Source organism: Pangasianodon hypophthalmus, chromosome 18 (genome assembly GCF_027358585.1).
Source record: "Pangasianodon hypophthalmus isolate fPanHyp1 chromosome 18, fPanHyp1.pri, whole genome shotgun sequence".
NCBI classification, from domain to species: Eukaryota; Metazoa; Chordata; class Actinopteri; order Siluriformes; family Pangasiidae; genus Pangasianodon; species Pangasianodon hypophthalmus.
Genome location: NC_069727.1, coordinates 19,974,631 through 19,993,175, shown reverse-complemented (window position 1 = coordinate 19,993,175; position 18,545 = coordinate 19,974,631). Strand labels below are relative to the sequence as shown.

The window sequence follows — 18,545 nt, the reverse complement described above, 5'->3', positions numbered from 1 at the left end:
AATTATCAGTGTAACCACCAGACGAACTGATTAGATTTGGGAATTGACCCAAACAGCGTCAAGGTCACAGCAATGTCAAATATCTGGAATAGTTTTTCTTCAATAGCTTCCTTCCTGTTTGAAGTATATTTTAAGGGCACACACTTTAGTAACAAGAAGGACTAGACATTGTTGAGTTCTACTTGTTTTCCATATTTTTGTAATTATGTGTATAGATAAGATTTCAGTTCAAACTCGATCCGAATAGCTGTGTAGTAGGTCAGGATTCCTGTTATACTGGCCTCTCATGCTATATATTCTATGACTATGGGTTGTCATGCATGAGGTAAGTCTGTTATGTGGACTGAGTGTGGAAATCTCTCTCGCTCTCTCTCTCTCTCTCTCTCTGTCTCAGATAGATCTGATTGATGTATTTTGTCACTAAAGTAGTCTAGCTGAATTGGCCAAGGACAGAGCTACACTGCTTCTATACTTTCTAAAGAACTTTCACTCAGCTTCTGCTGCATCTTTAAATTTCTGTTAATTTGTCTGAGTAATACCGACATGCTCATGGATGGACCCCATCCTCCACCCCTTTTTCCATATAAATCCTCTTCTTTTTTGCTCTTTTTCCTCAGGCCAGCAGCTAAAGCACCAGCTACTGAGAAGAAGGAACGACCCACGAGCATCATGAGTGAGGCATCCAACTACACGGGAGGCTCAGACTACATGACACACCCAAGCAGTCCAACAACCAGAGTGAGTTCTCTCTCTCTCTCTCTCTCTCTCTCTCTCTCTCTCTCTCTCTGATATTCAGTTAAAATAGTCAGGGAAATTGCGAAGTACATTGTGCATGTCGCCCCTTCCTCATTCTGTACTGCAAGTGGCCACTTGTGATGTAGATAATGTGCACTCTCCAGTGGAGGTGAAAACTCAACAAGGTGTAACAGTATTAAAATGCCGGAACAGAAAAACATAAAGCAATATTCTTGCTTAAATGGACTGTATTTATAGTATTTTTCCCTCTTTTTTCTAGCAATCAAGGTCATCTAAAAAAGTCCACAATTTTGGCAAGCGGTCACACTCCATAAAGAGAAACCCAAATGCTCCAGTAGTCAAGCGCAGCTGGCTTTATAAACAGGTACAGCTGACACGTCTCATCAGCATTATTTTACAATGAAAGTTTTCTTTATGGGCTTTTTCTGTGCAGCTTCTGTGCAGTTACATCCCTAGTAACAGATACACACAAACATAAGGAATGTATGCAAAGATGTATAAAGATGAGCATTTGGAAATAGCATTGAATATGTTTTAATTAAGAGTAAAAAGAAAGGCCTAATTAAGAGAAGAAAGAAATGGCATGACTGTGTACTCCCACAGGACAGCACAGGAATGAAGATGTGGAAGAAGAGGTGGTTTGTGTTGTCTGACATGTGCCTCTTCTACTATAAAGGTGAGCTTTTTATCTATCTATCTGTCTGCCTTCAGCTGCGTTCACACTAGAGAGTGAGAAAGCAACGTGCGAGCATTCAGTTTCTATGTTCGAGTGTGACACAGAGCCGCGATTTCAGCAGCGAGCAACAAAGTGACGTGTGAGTTGAGAGTTTCTCGACCTTGTGCAAATTAGATATGAAGCAGTAAAGTGATAAATACAAACGATTAGCTCGAATGATTCCTCAGACCAATCATATGACTCCTCTCACAACATTAGCTCCTACCTACAATTAGTTCCGATGCATTGCTTAGAAGAAACGTTTATAACTGTGGTTTCATCTTATCCTGTCATATACAGCCTCTCATTAAATGTGTATAGAGACATTAAGAAGAAAAATAAAGCTGGGAAAGAAAGTAGCAGAGATCACTGGTGTCTCTGTAGAGCATTTGTAGCTAGTATACTTACGCTGCTAATCTGTTATTAGCTAATATGAAACCTGGCACATAACATGGAAATCAACAACCAGTTTTCAAAATTTTTTTAAATTTGTGTTTAAGTAGTTAGAAGAAGAAATATAGGCATATAATGGTGCCTCTGGTGAGTGTACATAGCTAGTACACTTAGCTTGCACTGCTGATGTGCTAACAAAACAAATATGAAGCCTGGCTAATATGAACATACATCAAACGACCAATTTATTTTAAAGACAAATAATGTACTGTAATAAATTGTATGCTGTAGGCTTTACATTTTGGCCACTTCTCTTTCTCATCGGAGCTAAAGACACTGGACGGACAGTACACCCCCACAAGAGACAAACTACAAGTGACACAAGCGACTTATCACTCGCTAATGTGAACGCAGGGTTAAAGACCCTTCTGTCTTCACCAAAGACTAAATATTCAATATTGCTACAACAAGCAGTGATGGGAATCGTGGGGTATCTAGACTCCTAAAGATGTATGAGAAGATCATGTATATTATGTTTGGATCCATAGCAGATAATTATTAGTGGTATCAAAACAAGAATTTGTGTAGTTAGATAGCATGCCAGATGGAGAGCCACTTACACTGGCAGAACCAAACACCCATGAGGAATATTGTGAGTGTTTCCACCTAGCACTTTTGGTTCCACCGTAGGCTGTAAGGTGCTACGCGAGATGCCCATCAGAAGGACAGCAATTGTGTGTGATGATTTCACAGATATCATAGCCATGACTTTACTGAGAATTCCTACAGTTTCCTGAATTTACTCTCCTCAGATGAAAAGGAAGAAGGAATCCTTGGGAGCATCCTTTTACCGAGCTTCCATATCTCTCTGTTATCTGTGGATGACCACATAAGCAAGAAATACGCCTTCAAGGTCTGAGTCTGTTGCTCATATTTTTCTTTCTACCTTCTCAAACAATAAACACAGAGTTTAAGATGAAGTTTATGTAACATGTATTTTAATATACCCATTTTATATATCATTTTTTAAAGCATTGTATTATGCAGTACAGCAATCTTGTCATTCGCATTATAACAAATCTGCAACGGAGGAACATTTGGCATGAGTGGGCTTTTCCTGTTTATTCTATTATTGTGTTAATTCATTAAAGTCTCTGTTCCCTTGTTGCATCGCTCAATGTTTCTATTTGTGTTTCTTGAGGTTGCATATACTGGAACAATTCTGTAAAAGAGATCAACCAACATGGTGAGTTCTCAGGAGACATTTTAAACACATCACTGTCATTTGGGAGTCCATGGCCTTGTATGTGTGGTGGCCTGGGAAAACCCTTTACATGGTGACATTTGGATGTTTTCTACCATATATAGTTCTGAAAAAGATCAGAGCAATGTATAACAGTTATAATAAATCCAGTCATGTCTGTAGGAGGCAGTTATGTCTGAGTTAGTTGACTACTGAAAGCTCTTGGCCATAAGCGATGACCAAAAGTATATGTTTCTCCATGTCACCCAACAATCACATTCACAAAAGTCATTTCAATTCAGGTCTGCTTTCAAATGAGTTTTTCTTTTTGTCTTTTCCTCTTCCAGGCCATTCTGTTTATCTTGTCTTCCCTTGAGCAGGCCACACACCCAAACATGCGGACATACTACTTTTGCACTGACACAGCCAAAGAAATGGAGTCTTGGATAAAAGTGATGACCGATGCTACACTTGTCCACACTGAGCCAATCAAAAGGTAAAAAGATGCTAATCAAAGAGATATTAAACCACAATTTATTTATTTTTACTTCACCTTTGTGTGCAAGAGGCATCACAGCACTTCTGACCTGGATGTGGAGTCGTATTGGAAGCTTAGATATCACAGCATGTTTTTGAGCTCACTCTAAACATGTTAAACAGGGTACATCTGTGTTCATTTTAAATCCACCTGTATCCAACTCTGTGCTTGCACAATAAATATCTCTGACATTAGGATGTCACACAGATTATTCCTGCTGTCATGAGGTCCAAGAAACTGACCGTGAAGCTTCAAGACAAAGTTGTTAGGAGGAAACAAGATGGAGAAGGTTATTAAAACATCAGCAAAGCTTTGAACCTTCATAGGAGCACTGTGAAATCCATTATAACAAAGTAGAAAAAATGTGGCACAGTACCAAGATCAGGCCAAACCGAGTTTTGGGGCAAGAGTTTTGGGGCATCAGACATCAGAATGAAGGAAAAATGTGATCTCTGTGACTTTAACTCTGTGACTTTGGCATGATTGGTGGTACCAGATGGGCTGGTTTGAGTTTTTCAGAAACTGTTGATCCCCTGGGATTTTCACACACAGCAGTCTCTAGAGTTTACACAGAATGGTGCAAAAAAACAAAAAAACAGCCTGTGAGCGGAGGGTCTGCAGGCTGAATCACCTCGAGGTGGATGAGCTACGACAGCAGAAGACCACATCAGGTTCCACTCTTGTCATCCAAGAACAGGAATCTGAGGCTGTCATGGGCACAGACTCACTGAAACTGGACAGTTGAGGACTGGAAAAAGACCAGATGATTTTTTTTCTAATCTTCAACTGTCCAGCTTGGGTGAGTCTGTGCCCATGACAGCCTCAGATTCTTGTTCTTGGCTGACAGGAGGGGAACCTGATGTGGTCTTCTGCTGTTCTAATACATCTACCGCAATGTTCAATGTTTTGTGCATGCTGAGATGCTTTTCTGCTCACCACAGCTGTAAAGAGTGATTATTTGAGTTAATATATCTTTCCCGGCAGCTCGAGCCAATCTGGTTATTTTCCTCTGACTTCCCTTATCAACAAGCTGCTGTTTCGTTAAAAAAGGAATGTTTTTTGTGTTTTGGAATGGCCAAGTCAAAGCCCAGACTTAAATCCGATTGTGAATCTGTGGCATGACCTGAAAAGTGCTTTCAACCAACACTTTCCATCTAATTTGGAAGAGTTGGAGAAAATATGCATTGAGGAATGGAAGAAAATGGCAAAATTAACTGTGCAAAGCTCATAGAGACACATCTGAGACAACTCAGATTTTTAACTGCTGCAAAGGGACAATTCACCCTGAGGGGGTGAGTACTTATCAGTTAAGCAGCTTCTAGATTTTTTACTGTGAAATCATTTTGAAGACGTTCTGCCTGAAGGTATTTGGGAAGTGGTGACAGGAACTTGTGTTCCCCGAAGAGCCTTCCTAATGATCTTCACTGGTTTGTGGTGTGTATGTGTATGTGTGTGTGTGTGTGTGTGTGCGTGTGTGTGTGCGCGCATGCACGTGCCATGCACTTTGTGCTAAAAACTCTAGCATTAAAGGAGGCTACAAAATGTTTCCACTACAAAATGTTTGCTGTTTTTGAGTTACAAACTTCTTGTTCTTATTATTACAATTATGCTTGTCACTCAGACATACAAAAATGTCTGTCACTACAAAGGGCTTTTAGTGTTGCTTTAAGTACATCTACTGTATAAAATGAAATAACAAGGTTTCCTGTTCCAGGTAGAGAATGTCTAATTCATGTGATCATGATGAAAATAATTGTTTTCTATTAAGCATGAAGTGTATACATAGAAATCGTTGTGTAATATATTGAAAGCAACATGTATGTTTAACCTCGTAATACATAGAAACCAACAAAGACCAAAAAAACCTTCCTCCTCTTAATTTTAGTGCCCGCTGTTTGCTTGATTCTCACTGGAACCCGATTGGATTGAAGACAAAACAGTCTAGCACTGCATTAAATGTGAAAATACCTTCAAGGGTAACAGTATAGCAGATGAATCATTTATCAGCTATGAACTGCCAGTGAATTAATTAACACCCCAGCAAGGTGGTAAAGCAAGGTGTTTCAGTGAGCGTTTGAACAAATCAGACCCCGAGAACAATTTGTTTGCCAAAGCATCAGCTAGAGTTCCTGGAGTAACAGTGGCATATATATATATATATATATATATATATATATATATATATATATATATATATATATATATATATATATATATATATATATATACATATATATATATATATATATATATATATATATTTATATATATAAATTTTCACATTTAATGCAGTGCTAGACTGTTTTGTCTTCAATCCAATCGGGTTCCAGTGAGAATCAAGCAAACAGCGGGCACTAAAATTAAGAGGAGGAAGGTTTTTTTGGTCTTTGTTGGTTTCTATGTATAACGAGGTTAAACATGCATGTTGCTTTCAATATATTACACAACGATTTCTATGTATACACTTCATATATAAAAAATCTATATATATGTATATACATACACATATGTATTTATTTATTTATAGTATACATACACATACACCAGTCAGGCATAACATTAAAACCACCTGCTTGACCACTGTACCACCTTAAGTTGTGAGGTGGGGCCTCCATGGATCGGATCGGACTTGTTTGTCCAGCACGTCCCACAGATACTCGATCGGATTGAGATCTGGGGAATTTGGAGGCCAAGTCAACACCTTGAACTCTTTGTCATGTTCCTCAAACCATTCCTGAATTGTGGCAGTGTGGCAGGGAGCATTATCCTGCTGAAAGAGGCCACTGCCATTAGGGAATACCGTTGCCATGAAGGGGTGTACTTGGTCTACAACAATGTTTAGGTAGGTGGTACGTTTCAAAGTAACATCCACATGAAGGCCAGGACCCAAAGTTTCCCAGCAGAAGTTTGTCCAGAGCATCACACTGCCTCCGCCAGCTTGCCTTCTTCCCATAGTGCATCCTGGTGCCATCTCTTCCCCAGGTAAGTGACGCAGTTCTGATGCTCACGTGCCCAGTGTAGGCGCTTTCGGGAGTGGACAGCAGTCAGCATGGGCACTCTGACTGGTCTGTGGCTACGCAGCCCCATATGCAGCAAGCTGCGATGCACTGTGTGTTCTGACACCTTTCTGTCAGAGCCAGCATTAACTTTTTTAGGAGTTTGTGCTACAGTAGCCCTTCTGTGGGATCGGACCAGACGGGCTAGCCTTCACTCCCCATGAAATCAGTGAGCCTTGGGCGTCCATGACCCTGTCGCTGGTTCACCAGTTGTTCTTCCTTGGACCACTTTTGGTAGGGACTAACCACTGCATACTGGGAACGCCCCACAAGAGCTGCGGTTATGGAGATGCTCTGACCCAGTCGTCTAGCCGTCACAATTTCGCCATTGTCAAAATCGCTCCTTACGCATGGCCATTCTTCCTGTTTCCAACACATCAACTTCGAGAACTGTTCACTTGCTGCCTAATATATCCCCTCTTTGACAGGTGCCATTGTAACAAGATAATCAATGTTATTCACTTCACCTGTCAGTGGTTTTAATGTTATGGCTGATTTATTCTAAGACATTACTAAAACCCCTGATCAGAAACATTTTATGCAAAATCATGCCCATAGTGCCAATAATGTGTGCTGAGATTCTGAGGATTTTAGGGCAGTGGACTGGGAGGGCCATATCAAAAGCTTGATTTTGTGGTCACTGAACATTTTTGAATGGATTTGGATGCATGTTTTGGCACATGGTCCTGCTGGAAGATCCAACCACGTGCCAGTTGTAGCTTTTGAGGAATAGCCCATGTTGATGAATGGGTAAGGGAATTTGGCTTCTGTCACTTCATATTTATACTCCAGTGAAACCAGAAGTCATGGATAGCTGCTTAAGAGCTTTAGCTAGATGGAAGCCTTTCTTATAGCTATAGCACCCCTAAAAATGACTTAAGATTTTCAAATAATTCAACTAGTAAATTCAAAGCAAACAAATAATAAACCAGCTAAGGTTTTGAGTCTAACTAATGCCAGCAAGTATTCTAACATTAAATCGAGTAAAATTGGTGATTTTGCTATAAACAATACAAAACCTAGGTAGAAGGTTCTGGGCCATGCATTTATTGCTTTATTATACAATGTCTAATTCTTGCTCTTATCATTTTTGTTTTGCAGTATATCTGTTTGTATTTGTTGTCCTTATGTATTTAGTGTATTCTGTGTATTTGTCTGTTTTTCTATGTCAGACTGGAAAATGTAAAGGTAGATTCACGCAGCCCACTGGAGATGAACAACATGTTAAATCACTGGGTTCTGACTCAACCTGAGATCCAGAATAATGAGAGGAACCGTGAGAGTCTTCACCTTGAGGACAAAAAGCAGAAACAGCTGGAGAAACAGCCCAGGATCCACAGAGAGAAAGAACGATGTGCCGTTCAGAAAGACTCAGAAAAGTACCAAGTTCAAAAGGAAGGTGAAAAGTTTGCTCTAGAGAAAGATGGACAGAAGTATCCTCTTCAGAAGAGTGGCTATAGATACATGCTACAGAAAGATGTGGAAACATTTGGTGTACAGAAAGATGGAGAAAAGTATGCCTCTACTCTGCAGAAGGATAGTAAACGGCATGCCCTCCAGAGAGATGAAGAAATAAATCTGCTGCAAAAAGAAATGCAAAGATACACTCTGCACAAAGACAGTGACAAGCATGTGCTTCCAAAGGACAATGAGATACATAGTGTGCACAAAGACGGTGAGAAATATCTCCAGAAAGATGGAGGACGACCTACACAGAAGACCACAGTGCAGAAAGAAGCAGAGAGGTCCAGGCTTCAGCGAGAAGACGAGAAGTACAGCTTGCAGAAGGATGGGAATGTGGAGCAGCCCCTCTCCAAAGTGGACAGCGTCAAGCTGCAGCCTGTGCAGGCAGCCACCGACGTCACGGCTGTGTCTCCATCATGGCAGCTGCAGAGCAGAGGAGGCTCAGCTCAGTATAAAGCTACACAAGTGAATGGCTCAGGAGGAGAGCAGAGCCCAGGAGAAATGGGTAACTCCATTCCACAAAGGACAGCCGTACAGCCTCAGCAGCCTGCAGAGCCAGAGCGGAGCTTAAGCAGGTCTAACTCCATTCAGCTGGAGCAGTATTTTAGGACACACCGCACCAAGGTCCAGGACGACGACACTAAGAGGTACGGTTTGTAATCACTTGTTTAATAACATACCCCAATGACAGAGCCCTTCCATTTTCACTCCAGCTCCATACACTGAAAACAAAGAGTTCAATGAATTATAAATATGATGAAATCTATTATTTTAATATAAGTAAAGTTTAAGAGACAAAATTATCAGATAATAAAACGGAATGAATTAATTTACATTACCACAGTTTTAAATGCAGTTTACTTTTTTATAGTTGTTTTTCTACAGCCAGTGCCTATTTGATCAGGTATTTAAAGCCCTGGAATAAATTCATTTTTTTTCCCTTGATTTTCTCTCTAATTTAATCTTGGTTAATTCCCACCCACCAGTCAGCTCTCCTCATCACACAACAGCTATCAAATGCTTCCTCCGAGACACTGAAGCCAGCCAACTGCATCATTTGGTGCTGCGTCACAGACTCTGAGGAAAACGCTATCCACCCCCTTCCACATGCGTTAGCTGATAGAGTCATGAGCTCATAGACGCCCATGATTGGCTAGTGTAGCTGTGATTGAGAGGGGAGAGAGTATGCCCTCACACCCCTCCCAGTCTCTTGGACTCCTGGCCACAGGTGGCTATGGCAACGTCGCAGTCTCTGGACGATAGCGTGAAAGCTTTCGATGTGAAATTCCAGACAGACAGTCACCCGAGCTCAGGATCCAAGCCAGGCCCCTGAAGCTGTGAGATGGCAATGCTACCCACTGCACCATCATGCCACACATGATATTATTAAGCTGATTTAATGCTAGTTGCCTTCTCGTCTTCTCACGAGATTTGAAAACATGATTGAATCATAATTCTAGGTCAATGGATGGCACTCACTCTGCATAATTACATAAGTTGATTAGATTTTTGTTTAAATTAAATTTAGTGTAAGCAATGAAATCACATTTTGAAGAGTAACTCATGTAAAGCACAAATGACGTTTTCTCTTAACTCTGACTGACCACATGTTTTTCTCTCAGTGTACTGACGCCTTTGGCCACTGGGGATCTTCTCTGTTCTCTATGCTCACTTTGGCCGTAGGTCGTGTTACTGTATAAGCGCTTTCCCTGCGCCCTACAGGTGCTTTTTACTCTGAATAACCTCTATAACCCTGCCTAAGAATAAGCTGTGTAGAGGAGATGTACCGCTTCCAGGTGCTCTTGTCCAATTTTGCTTGCTTATTTGAAGATTGAAGGTCATGTTTCAGCTGGATAGTTTCAGATTTTTAAAGGGTATTAGAACTAAACAGCAGCCAAACCATGTCACTTTTGCTTTTCTGTATACGAGGTTTAATTTGCCTTATTTATGTGAGTATAGAATTAGCATTGTTTTGAAGGGACTGTATTTCGGATACCAACATTTTATGTTGAGTATTGTGTGTTCTGTTTTACTACATTTATTTGTTTTACAAAGTGTTTTAATGAAGGCAATTCAAAAAGATACTCAGAACAGGATGGTCAGAGTCCAAAATGGGATCCAAAAGGCAGAGTTACAGTTGGTCTGATCCAGGGCACATGGGGCTGTAACGGGATGGCGGTGAGGGCAGATTGCAGTCCTTTCAGTCCTTCATTTTCAGCACCTTAAAAAATGCCAAGAATTGGCTGGGCATATAGAGAAAACACATATAACTAACCAAAATGCATTAACTAAAGATTTATGTTTTGGATGTAATGAATTGTTTTTTTCAGACACAGAAAAGACACCACAAACAAGGAATGACCTGAATAGTGACTAATTTAGAGCATTTTAGCCAGGAAGACATCACTTATCACATGATGCTGATATTTCATTTCTATTTCAGCATCACTTCATATCAGACTCTGCCCAGGAACATGCCTAGCCATCGGACACAGGTGGTGCCGCGCTATCCCGAGGGGTACCGCACGCTTCCACGTAACATGCTGCGGCCGGACAGCATCTGCAGTGTGGCAGGTTCGGTGTACGACTGTGCGCTGCAGCCCGTGGCAGCAGAGAAGAGGCGCTCTATGCGAGATGACACTTTGTGGCAGCTGTATGAGTGGCAGCAGAGGCAGGCCTACAGCCGTATGGGCTACAGCACACTGCCCAGCCCCAAGACTCTGAGCCACATTGCCGAGTCCATCCCCTCATCGCCCTCGCACGGCTCCCTGGCTCTGTACCACTCCGTCTCCCCTAACCGGCCCTACAATCCCAGCACAATGTCTGAAGTTTCCTCACCTGTGTTCCGTGGAGATGTCAGCATTGACCGGCGCCACAGAGCACACCGTGCGAAGGTAGGCGCTGATCTAAACGCCATCTAAACAAGTATAGTTATATAACTCTTAATCTCAGGCACTTTTTTGTTTATGGCCTTTTTTTCTTTTCCTCACTGGGTTCTTGCTCTTTTCTTTGCTCTGCTCTCTGTCAGTATGCATACCCACCTGATTGCAGGGTCCCAGCAGCTCAGAGCATCACACCGCAGTCTCTGCAGGGTAAAACGGTACGCTACTTTTCCTGTCTGCTTTTGTATTGTCGCATTAAAACACTCTCCGCGCTCCGATTACAATACAAGTAATGAGTGGATGGGCAGAGGATTTTCTGTACTCCAGTGCTTTTGTGCTTGTGAAGGCTACGCCATCCACAGAAAAAAGGTTTCATGTTCAAATATAATACCTATTTATGATGGACTTTAATGTCATTTTGCAAAGCCAAAATAGGGAGCATTCTGTTAGTGCATAGCTGCTGATTTATTGATTGATTTATTTAAATAAATCTCCTCCAAAAGTATTGGAACAGCAAGGCCAATTCTGTTATTTTTGCTATATACCGAAGACATCTGGGTTTGAGATTTGAAAGATGAATATGAGACAATAGATCAGAATTTCATTTCCTGATATTTACATCTAGATGTGTTAAACAACTTAGAACATGGCATCTTTTGTTTGAACCCATCCATTTTTAACTTGATCAAAAATATTGGAACATGTGACTGGCAGTTGTTTCTTGTTGCCCAGATGTGACCTGGTAGATTGATTGTTTAACAGTTAATAGCTTAATGTCTACTGTTGGTTTGAGCCCTGGGTTTTGCCTGTGAAAACTGCATTTGTTAATAAAAAGGATAAACCAACGTAAAGGCCAGTGGGTTGTTTGTGGGAGAAAAGCAAGTCATTCTGAAGCTGAGAAAAGAGGGAAATTTGATCAGCATTGGGCATAGCCAATACAACAATTTGGAATGTCCTGAAAAAGAAAGAAATCACTGGTGTACTAACAACCAGACATGGAACAGGTCAGCCAACGAAAACAACACAGTTGATGACAAAAACATTGTGAGAGATGTGAAGAAAAACCCAAAAACAACAGCCAGTGACATCAACAACCTCCACAGGGCAGGAGTGAAGGTATCACAATCCACCGTTCAAAGAAGACTTCGAGAGCAGAAATATAGAATCCATACCACAAGATGCAAACCTCTCATCAGCAGTAAGAATCAGAAGGCCAGATTGGAATTCACAAAGAAATACAGAAATGAGCTACAAAAACTCTGGAACCAAGATGAAACTCTACCAAAGTGAAGGAAAGGCCAAAGTGTGGAGAAAGAAAGGATCTGCTCATGATACAAAGCATACATGCTCACTGGTCAAGCATGGTGGAGGTAGTGTCATGGCTTGGGCTTGCATGGCTGCTTCTGAAACAGACTCACTAATCTTTACTGATGATTGAACTCATGATGGTAGCAGCAGAATGAATTCAGAAGCTACAGAAACATTCTGTCTGCTAATTTACAGAGAAATGCATCCAATCTAATTGGGAGGAACTTCATCATGCAGCAAGACAACGATCCACAACACAACGCAACACAGCAAAGCACTTCATCAGGGGAAAAGTGGAAGGTTTTAAACTGGCCAAGTCAATCAGCAGACCTTAACCCAACTGAGCAGCATTTCACCTCCTGAAGAGGAGACTGAAGTGAGAAACCCCCCAAAACTAACAACATCTAGCTGTGATACAAGCCGGGAAAAGCATCACAAAAGAAGAATGCAGGGGATATGCAATGAAATATTGTGTTATTTACTTTCATTTATTTTAATGCTGTCTGTTCCTATACTTTTGTTCACCTACAAACTGGGTGGTCTGCCACCAAATTTGCCATGTTGCTAAGCTGTTCAACACATCTAGATGTAAATATCAGGAAATGAGAGCTGAAATTCTGAACTGTCACCTCATCTTTTAATCTCAGACCCAAGTGTTTTCAGCATTCACCCTATTGTTGAGAGATCAAGTTTGAATGCCACAAGAATGCCACAGCCATCCATGGCCAAGAGTCAAGTGAGAGAAATGGGCCGTGCCCTCTGGGAGGGAGAGGCATACTCTCTCCCCTGTTAATCACAGTGACTCAGCCGGTCAGGAGCGTCTGTGAGCTCGTGTATGCGGAAGAGGGCATATAGCGCTTCCTCCCAGTGTGTGTCAGACTTCACCCTCCCCGGCTGGTAGCTGAAATATGAAATAATAGGAAATAAAATCTAACAGGAAAAAGGAAATTGAATATGGCTGGTCTAGACAGGGACATAGAGCCTGAGCTCCAAACTGGTCCGATGTACAAAATGAAAACCAGAAACTGACAATATTTTGCTAGGAACAAAGATCCAACTGAAAATATTTAACTGTATAATGTTTACTCTTTAACTGTTCTGAGACAGAAATGTTCATTTGAAATTTCTGTTACTGCTAAGTAACATTATTATTTTTTTTCATTCTATGTAGCCTACTAGTATATTATTTATATTTTACCTCCAGAATCCTGAATGTTTTTAGATGAGCATCATGTAACATATGATTTCATTCAGTAACCCAATGTAGCATAGCCTATAATATTACATGCCTTAAGTTATACAAGGTAAATTAAACTTACTAGAAAGTGTTCTTATCATTTACCCTGAATGTTAAACTATGCATTATGCAGATAAGCAGGCCTGTTTGTTTTGGAACTGCACTCATGAGAATGAGAGAAAAACCAGCTTACTTATCTAACACAGACTAAGGTTGAGCGTTTAACTAGTTCGCAGGTCTATGTATTTTGAAACACGGGGTTTGCTAACTCATTGTAAACGATGTGAATCCTTGTGGACGATTTCATAGCTATATGTTGGAGCACAAACAGTAAAATTCCATAACCTGTGTGTGTATAGACATGTCCTTATCTATAGAAACACAGCTGCTGGGTGCAATAGCTTTCCAAAGATGCTATTTTATTATACTAGACACTACGTTTTTTATTTTGTTTGCGAACATTACATTGAGGTTGGACTGCAAATCCGAACTTTAAAAAAAAAAAAACATTTAAGGGATCCATTGAGCAAAGATTATACAAAGTACGTTTTGAATCCTTTTAGCCAACAATCTAAAAGTGGTCATTTTAGTGCAAACTGTCTTTATTGGAACATGTACATTATACCTTTTAAGTTCACACACACGGCTAAATAACGCAAAATGGTGAAGATGTACAGGCGTATATCAGAAGGCTTTCAAAGATGTGGAAGCAGCCTTATTAAGCCTGACTTATGCTTCCTTCTGAACCGGCTTTTAGCACCTTGTGTATTGTTTCCAATATTGTTTCTCCAGACTGAAGCGTCTGAACTGCCTGCCCATCCCCTCAGTGACTGGCTACTAGAGACGAATGGGGGACGAAAATCTCCCTTATCAACACCCTCTCCTTATCAAACAGGTTTAACACCGAAGGTTGGCTTGTGTTGAGTCTATATGCTTAATGGCACTTGGTGGATTTTTAAATCAAGTAGCTTGTAACAGGTTTGAACTAGAATTAGTTTGGATTAATCTAGAAAACATGGTGGAATTTCTCAAAATAAAATAACACATTTTGGTTAGTTGAAGCCACTTTTCTGATATATTTAATATGGAATGGGTGTTCAGGAATTAGATCAACTTAGCTTACTTACATTTTTAAATCAGGTTACACAATGAGTGAAAGAGATGAGAAAGAAGCATTCCACTTTAGTCAAGTGCATGAGTAAAATCTGTTTCAAAAATGCTTAGTCATCATGACTCTATCACCTTTTTTTGGCCACAGCGGTACTGTAACTTCCTCATCTCAGCTGAAGTGCCAGCACTTTATTTGAATTGGACAACAATAAAACATGCGCTTCCACGTCACGCGTTATTTACTCGCCCTCGTACACTTCAACTCATCTGAGGAAGAAAGACTGATCAGTCATTTTTATGCCTCCACCACTAGGCATTTTATTATTATTATTATTATTATTATTATTATTATTAATAATAATAATAATAATAATAAATTCTTAATACAGTGCATTCAGAAAGTATTCAGACCCCTTCATTTTTTTCCACATTATGCCAAAATGCTTGAAAATAATTTTTTTTATATCAATCTACATTCCATACCCCATAATGACAAAGCAAAAACCAAATTTGTGATAATGTATTAGATTTATTAAAAAGAAGAAACTGAAATATCACATTGACCCTTTGCTGTATTGAGACCCTTTGCTGTGACACTTGAAAGGTGCTCAGGTGCATCCCATTTCTGTGGCTCATCTTTGAGATGTTTCTACATGTTGATTGGAGTCCACTTGTGGCAAATTCAATTGATTGGACATGATTTGGAAAGGCACACACCTGTCTATATAATGTCTACCAGCTGAAAATGTGTATCAGAGCAAAAACCAAGCCATGAGGTCAGAGGAGCTGCCTGCAGAGCTCAGAGACAGGATTGTGTTGAGGAACAGATCTGGTGAAGGCTACAAAAAAATTTCTGCTACATTGAAGGTCCCCAAGAGCACAGTGGCCTCCATAACTCTTAAATGGAAGAAGTTTGGAGCAACCAGGACTCTTACTAGAGCTGGCCGCCTGGCCAAACTGAGCAATCAGGGGAGAAGGGCCTTGGTAAGAGATGTGACGAAGAACCCAATGGTCACTCTGGTTGAGCTCCAGAGATCATGTGTGGAGAAGAGAGAAACTTGCACAAGGTCACCCATCACTGCAACACTCCACCAATCTGGGCTTTATGGCAGAGTGGCGAGACGGAAGCCTCTCGTCAGTGCAAGACACATGAAAGAAAAAAGCAGAAAGGACTCTCAGACTGTGAGAAACAAGATTCTCAGGTCTGATGAGATGAAGACTGAACTCTTTGGCCTCAATTCCAAGCATCACGTCTGGAGGAAACCAGGCAGCGCTCGTCACCTGCGCAATACCGTCCCAGTGGTGAAGCATGGTGGTGGTAGCATCATGCTGTCGGGGTGTTTTTCAGCGGCATGGACTGGGGCACTGGTCTGGGTAGAAGGAAACCTGATTGCAGCAAAATACAGAAATATCCTTTATGAAAACCTGTTCAAGAGCCCTCAGGACCTCAGACTGGGCTGAAGGTTCACCTTCCAACAAGACAATGGCCCTAAGCACACAGCCAAGCCTACGCAAGAGTGGCTTAGGGACAACTCTGTGAATGTCCTCGAATGGCCCAGTCAGAGCCCAGACTCAAACCCAATCAAACAATCTCTGGAGATAACTGAAAATGGCTGTCCACTGACGGTCCCCATCCAACCTGACAGAGCTTGAGAGGATCTGCAGAGACGAATGACATAAAATTCCCACATCCAGGTGTGCAAAGCTTGTGGCATCATACCCAAAAAGACAAGAGGCTAGAATCTCTGCCAAAGGTGCTGCAAATAGTACTGCGTTAGGAGTCTGAATGTTTGTCAGTGTGATATTTCAGTTTTTTCTTTTTAATAAATTTTCAAAATTATCACAAATCTGTTTCTTTGCTTTGTCATTATAGGGTATGGCATGTAGATTGATGCCATATTATATAATTGCACTGTATTATAGTTTTATATAATATTTATATTATATTTATTATATTTTTGGGTTGCATCTGTCTGAGATTGTTGTCAGTGCCGTATCTCAAAAACAGGTGGTTTGAAGGATCTGTATGGAATTATCCTTGTAACTAGCAGATGAACTGATTAGATTTTGGTATTGATCTAAATAGGGTTAAGGTCACAGCAAGGTCAAATGTCTGAAGTAGTTTTCTTCATCAGCCTCCTCCCTGTTTGTCAAACGTTACTTCCACGTTCATGCTTAGGAACTCAACACCTTTTTATTTTTGCTGATCTATGATTTTTGCTAAATAACCGTAATGTAATAATTTCTAATATATAATTGAATAGTAATCATTTACCTACTTCACCTTCCCCACAGAGTTTGAAGAAGTCTAACTCTTCCTGAATATTATTTGAATTCAGCTTATGAGATGGGTTTCCCATCATCCAACAACGAATGCCTGGCTTTAGTGTCATCTGGACAATTTTTCCTGGATTACTACTATAAACCGACTGATTTCTGTTGACCAACAGAAATATACCCCATGTGAGCTCATGTGCAATTCAGCGCTAAATCACAGGGGTGGAAACGACAATAATCCAGGAGCCATCTTCTGAAAACACACTGCCAGAACTTCACTGGATACAGGGCTCAGAATGCTGATATGCTAGTTTTAAGTTTAGAGAAAAACATTTTTTTTACTGTGAAGTGTAATGTTCAAGTAATTTAATGGAGCTTAAATATTTCCCTTTACGCAGCTCATTTCTGAAAGTAAAGGGGAAGGAATATGTTAGAGAAACACTACAGCACTAGATTAGATATTAGACAGATTGACTACAAAGGCTATACACGTACCGTCCACTTTAATAGGAACCCCTATACACCTGCTCATTCATGCAGTTATCTAATCAGCCAATCACGTGGCAGCAGCACAATGCGTAAATTCATGCAAGCGCTTCAGTTAATGTTCACATCAAACATCAGAATGAAGAAAAAGTGTGATCTCTGTGACTTTAACTGTGGCCTGGTTGTTGCTACCAGGTGGGCTGGTTTGAGTTTTTCAGAAACTGCTGATCTCCTGGGATTTTCACACACAGCAGTCTCTAGCGTTTACACACTCCTACCCCGTACATCAATTCCAGCAGTCCATCCCTTTATCACTCCTGAGCCATCGTAAGGGCATTTCCAGCATTTAGGAAGGTTTTCTAACTGTGATTCCTGTACATATTGTTTCCTGTGACCCCAGCCAGAAGAGCTGACCCTGTTGCTTATCAAGCTGCGACGGCAGCAGGCTGAGCTCAACAGCATCCGAGAACAGACTCTCACTCAGCTAATGCAGCTAAACGTTGATGCCGCCAACCCGAAGGTTAGCCTCGGAAGATTATCTGCGCTCGCCTGTGAAGGAATGCTAGTTTTGTTTTCTTTTTTTTTTCTCATTTTACAGCATGCTGCTGTGTGTTACTTTTTATTCATTGGTTGGTCCATCTTACCCCATACTAACGGTGGTAAAGTCCGTAGCTTCATGCAGATGCATTGTCGTGTTAATAGACTGTTATTCCTGCTTGAGCACTGTGTCCTGGGGCATTTGATGGACCAGGCTGCTGGGGCCAGTTCCCAGGCGCCTCTGACAGCCAGGAGCTCCAGCCTGATTGACACAATTAGATTTTTTGATCCTATTCGACTCATCTACACACACAGCTTACAGTGTTGTGTATGTGTGATAATGTGTGTGACTGTAAGCGTGTTCTTCCTGGGGACTGGCTCCAAAGACAGTTGCGCACAGACACTTGTGTATCTTTCTTTTACAACCATGACAATCAGTATTCTTTTTGGATGCTTCCCTTAAGTCTGCTTGTACGTATTTTCTATGACCCACTAGTGCATGATGAATTTACTAAGACCCTGCACTGCACTCGTCCCACCAGA

The 18,545-nt window shown here is 40.9% G+C and overlaps 1 protein-coding gene across 20 annotated transcripts in view; it reads left to right on the top strand.

Moving 5' to 3' along the window:
• Positions 1 to 18,545, top strand: part of plekha5 (pleckstrin homology domain containing, family A member 5) — a 106,442-nt gene that overhangs the window by 69,322 nt on the left and 18,575 nt on the right. For 12 of the 20 annotated variants that reach the window (XM_053241781.1, XM_053241786.1, XM_053241783.1 and 9 more), the window contains 10 exons: positions 618 to 738; positions 1,016 to 1,120; positions 1,360 to 1,432; positions 2,677 to 2,777; positions 3,488 to 3,603; positions 7,874 to 8,812; positions 10,609 to 11,059; positions 11,194 to 11,265; positions 14,385 to 14,501; positions 17,866 to 17,985. In XM_053241781.1, the coding sequence (XP_053097756.1) occupies positions 618 to 738; positions 1,016 to 1,120; positions 1,360 to 1,432; positions 2,677 to 2,777; positions 3,488 to 3,603; positions 7,874 to 8,812; positions 10,609 to 11,059; positions 11,194 to 11,265; positions 14,385 to 14,501; positions 17,866 to 17,985 (2,215 nt within the window). The other 8 variants (XM_034313208.2, XM_053241782.1, XM_053241787.1 and 5 more) reach the window with 5 other exon arrangements.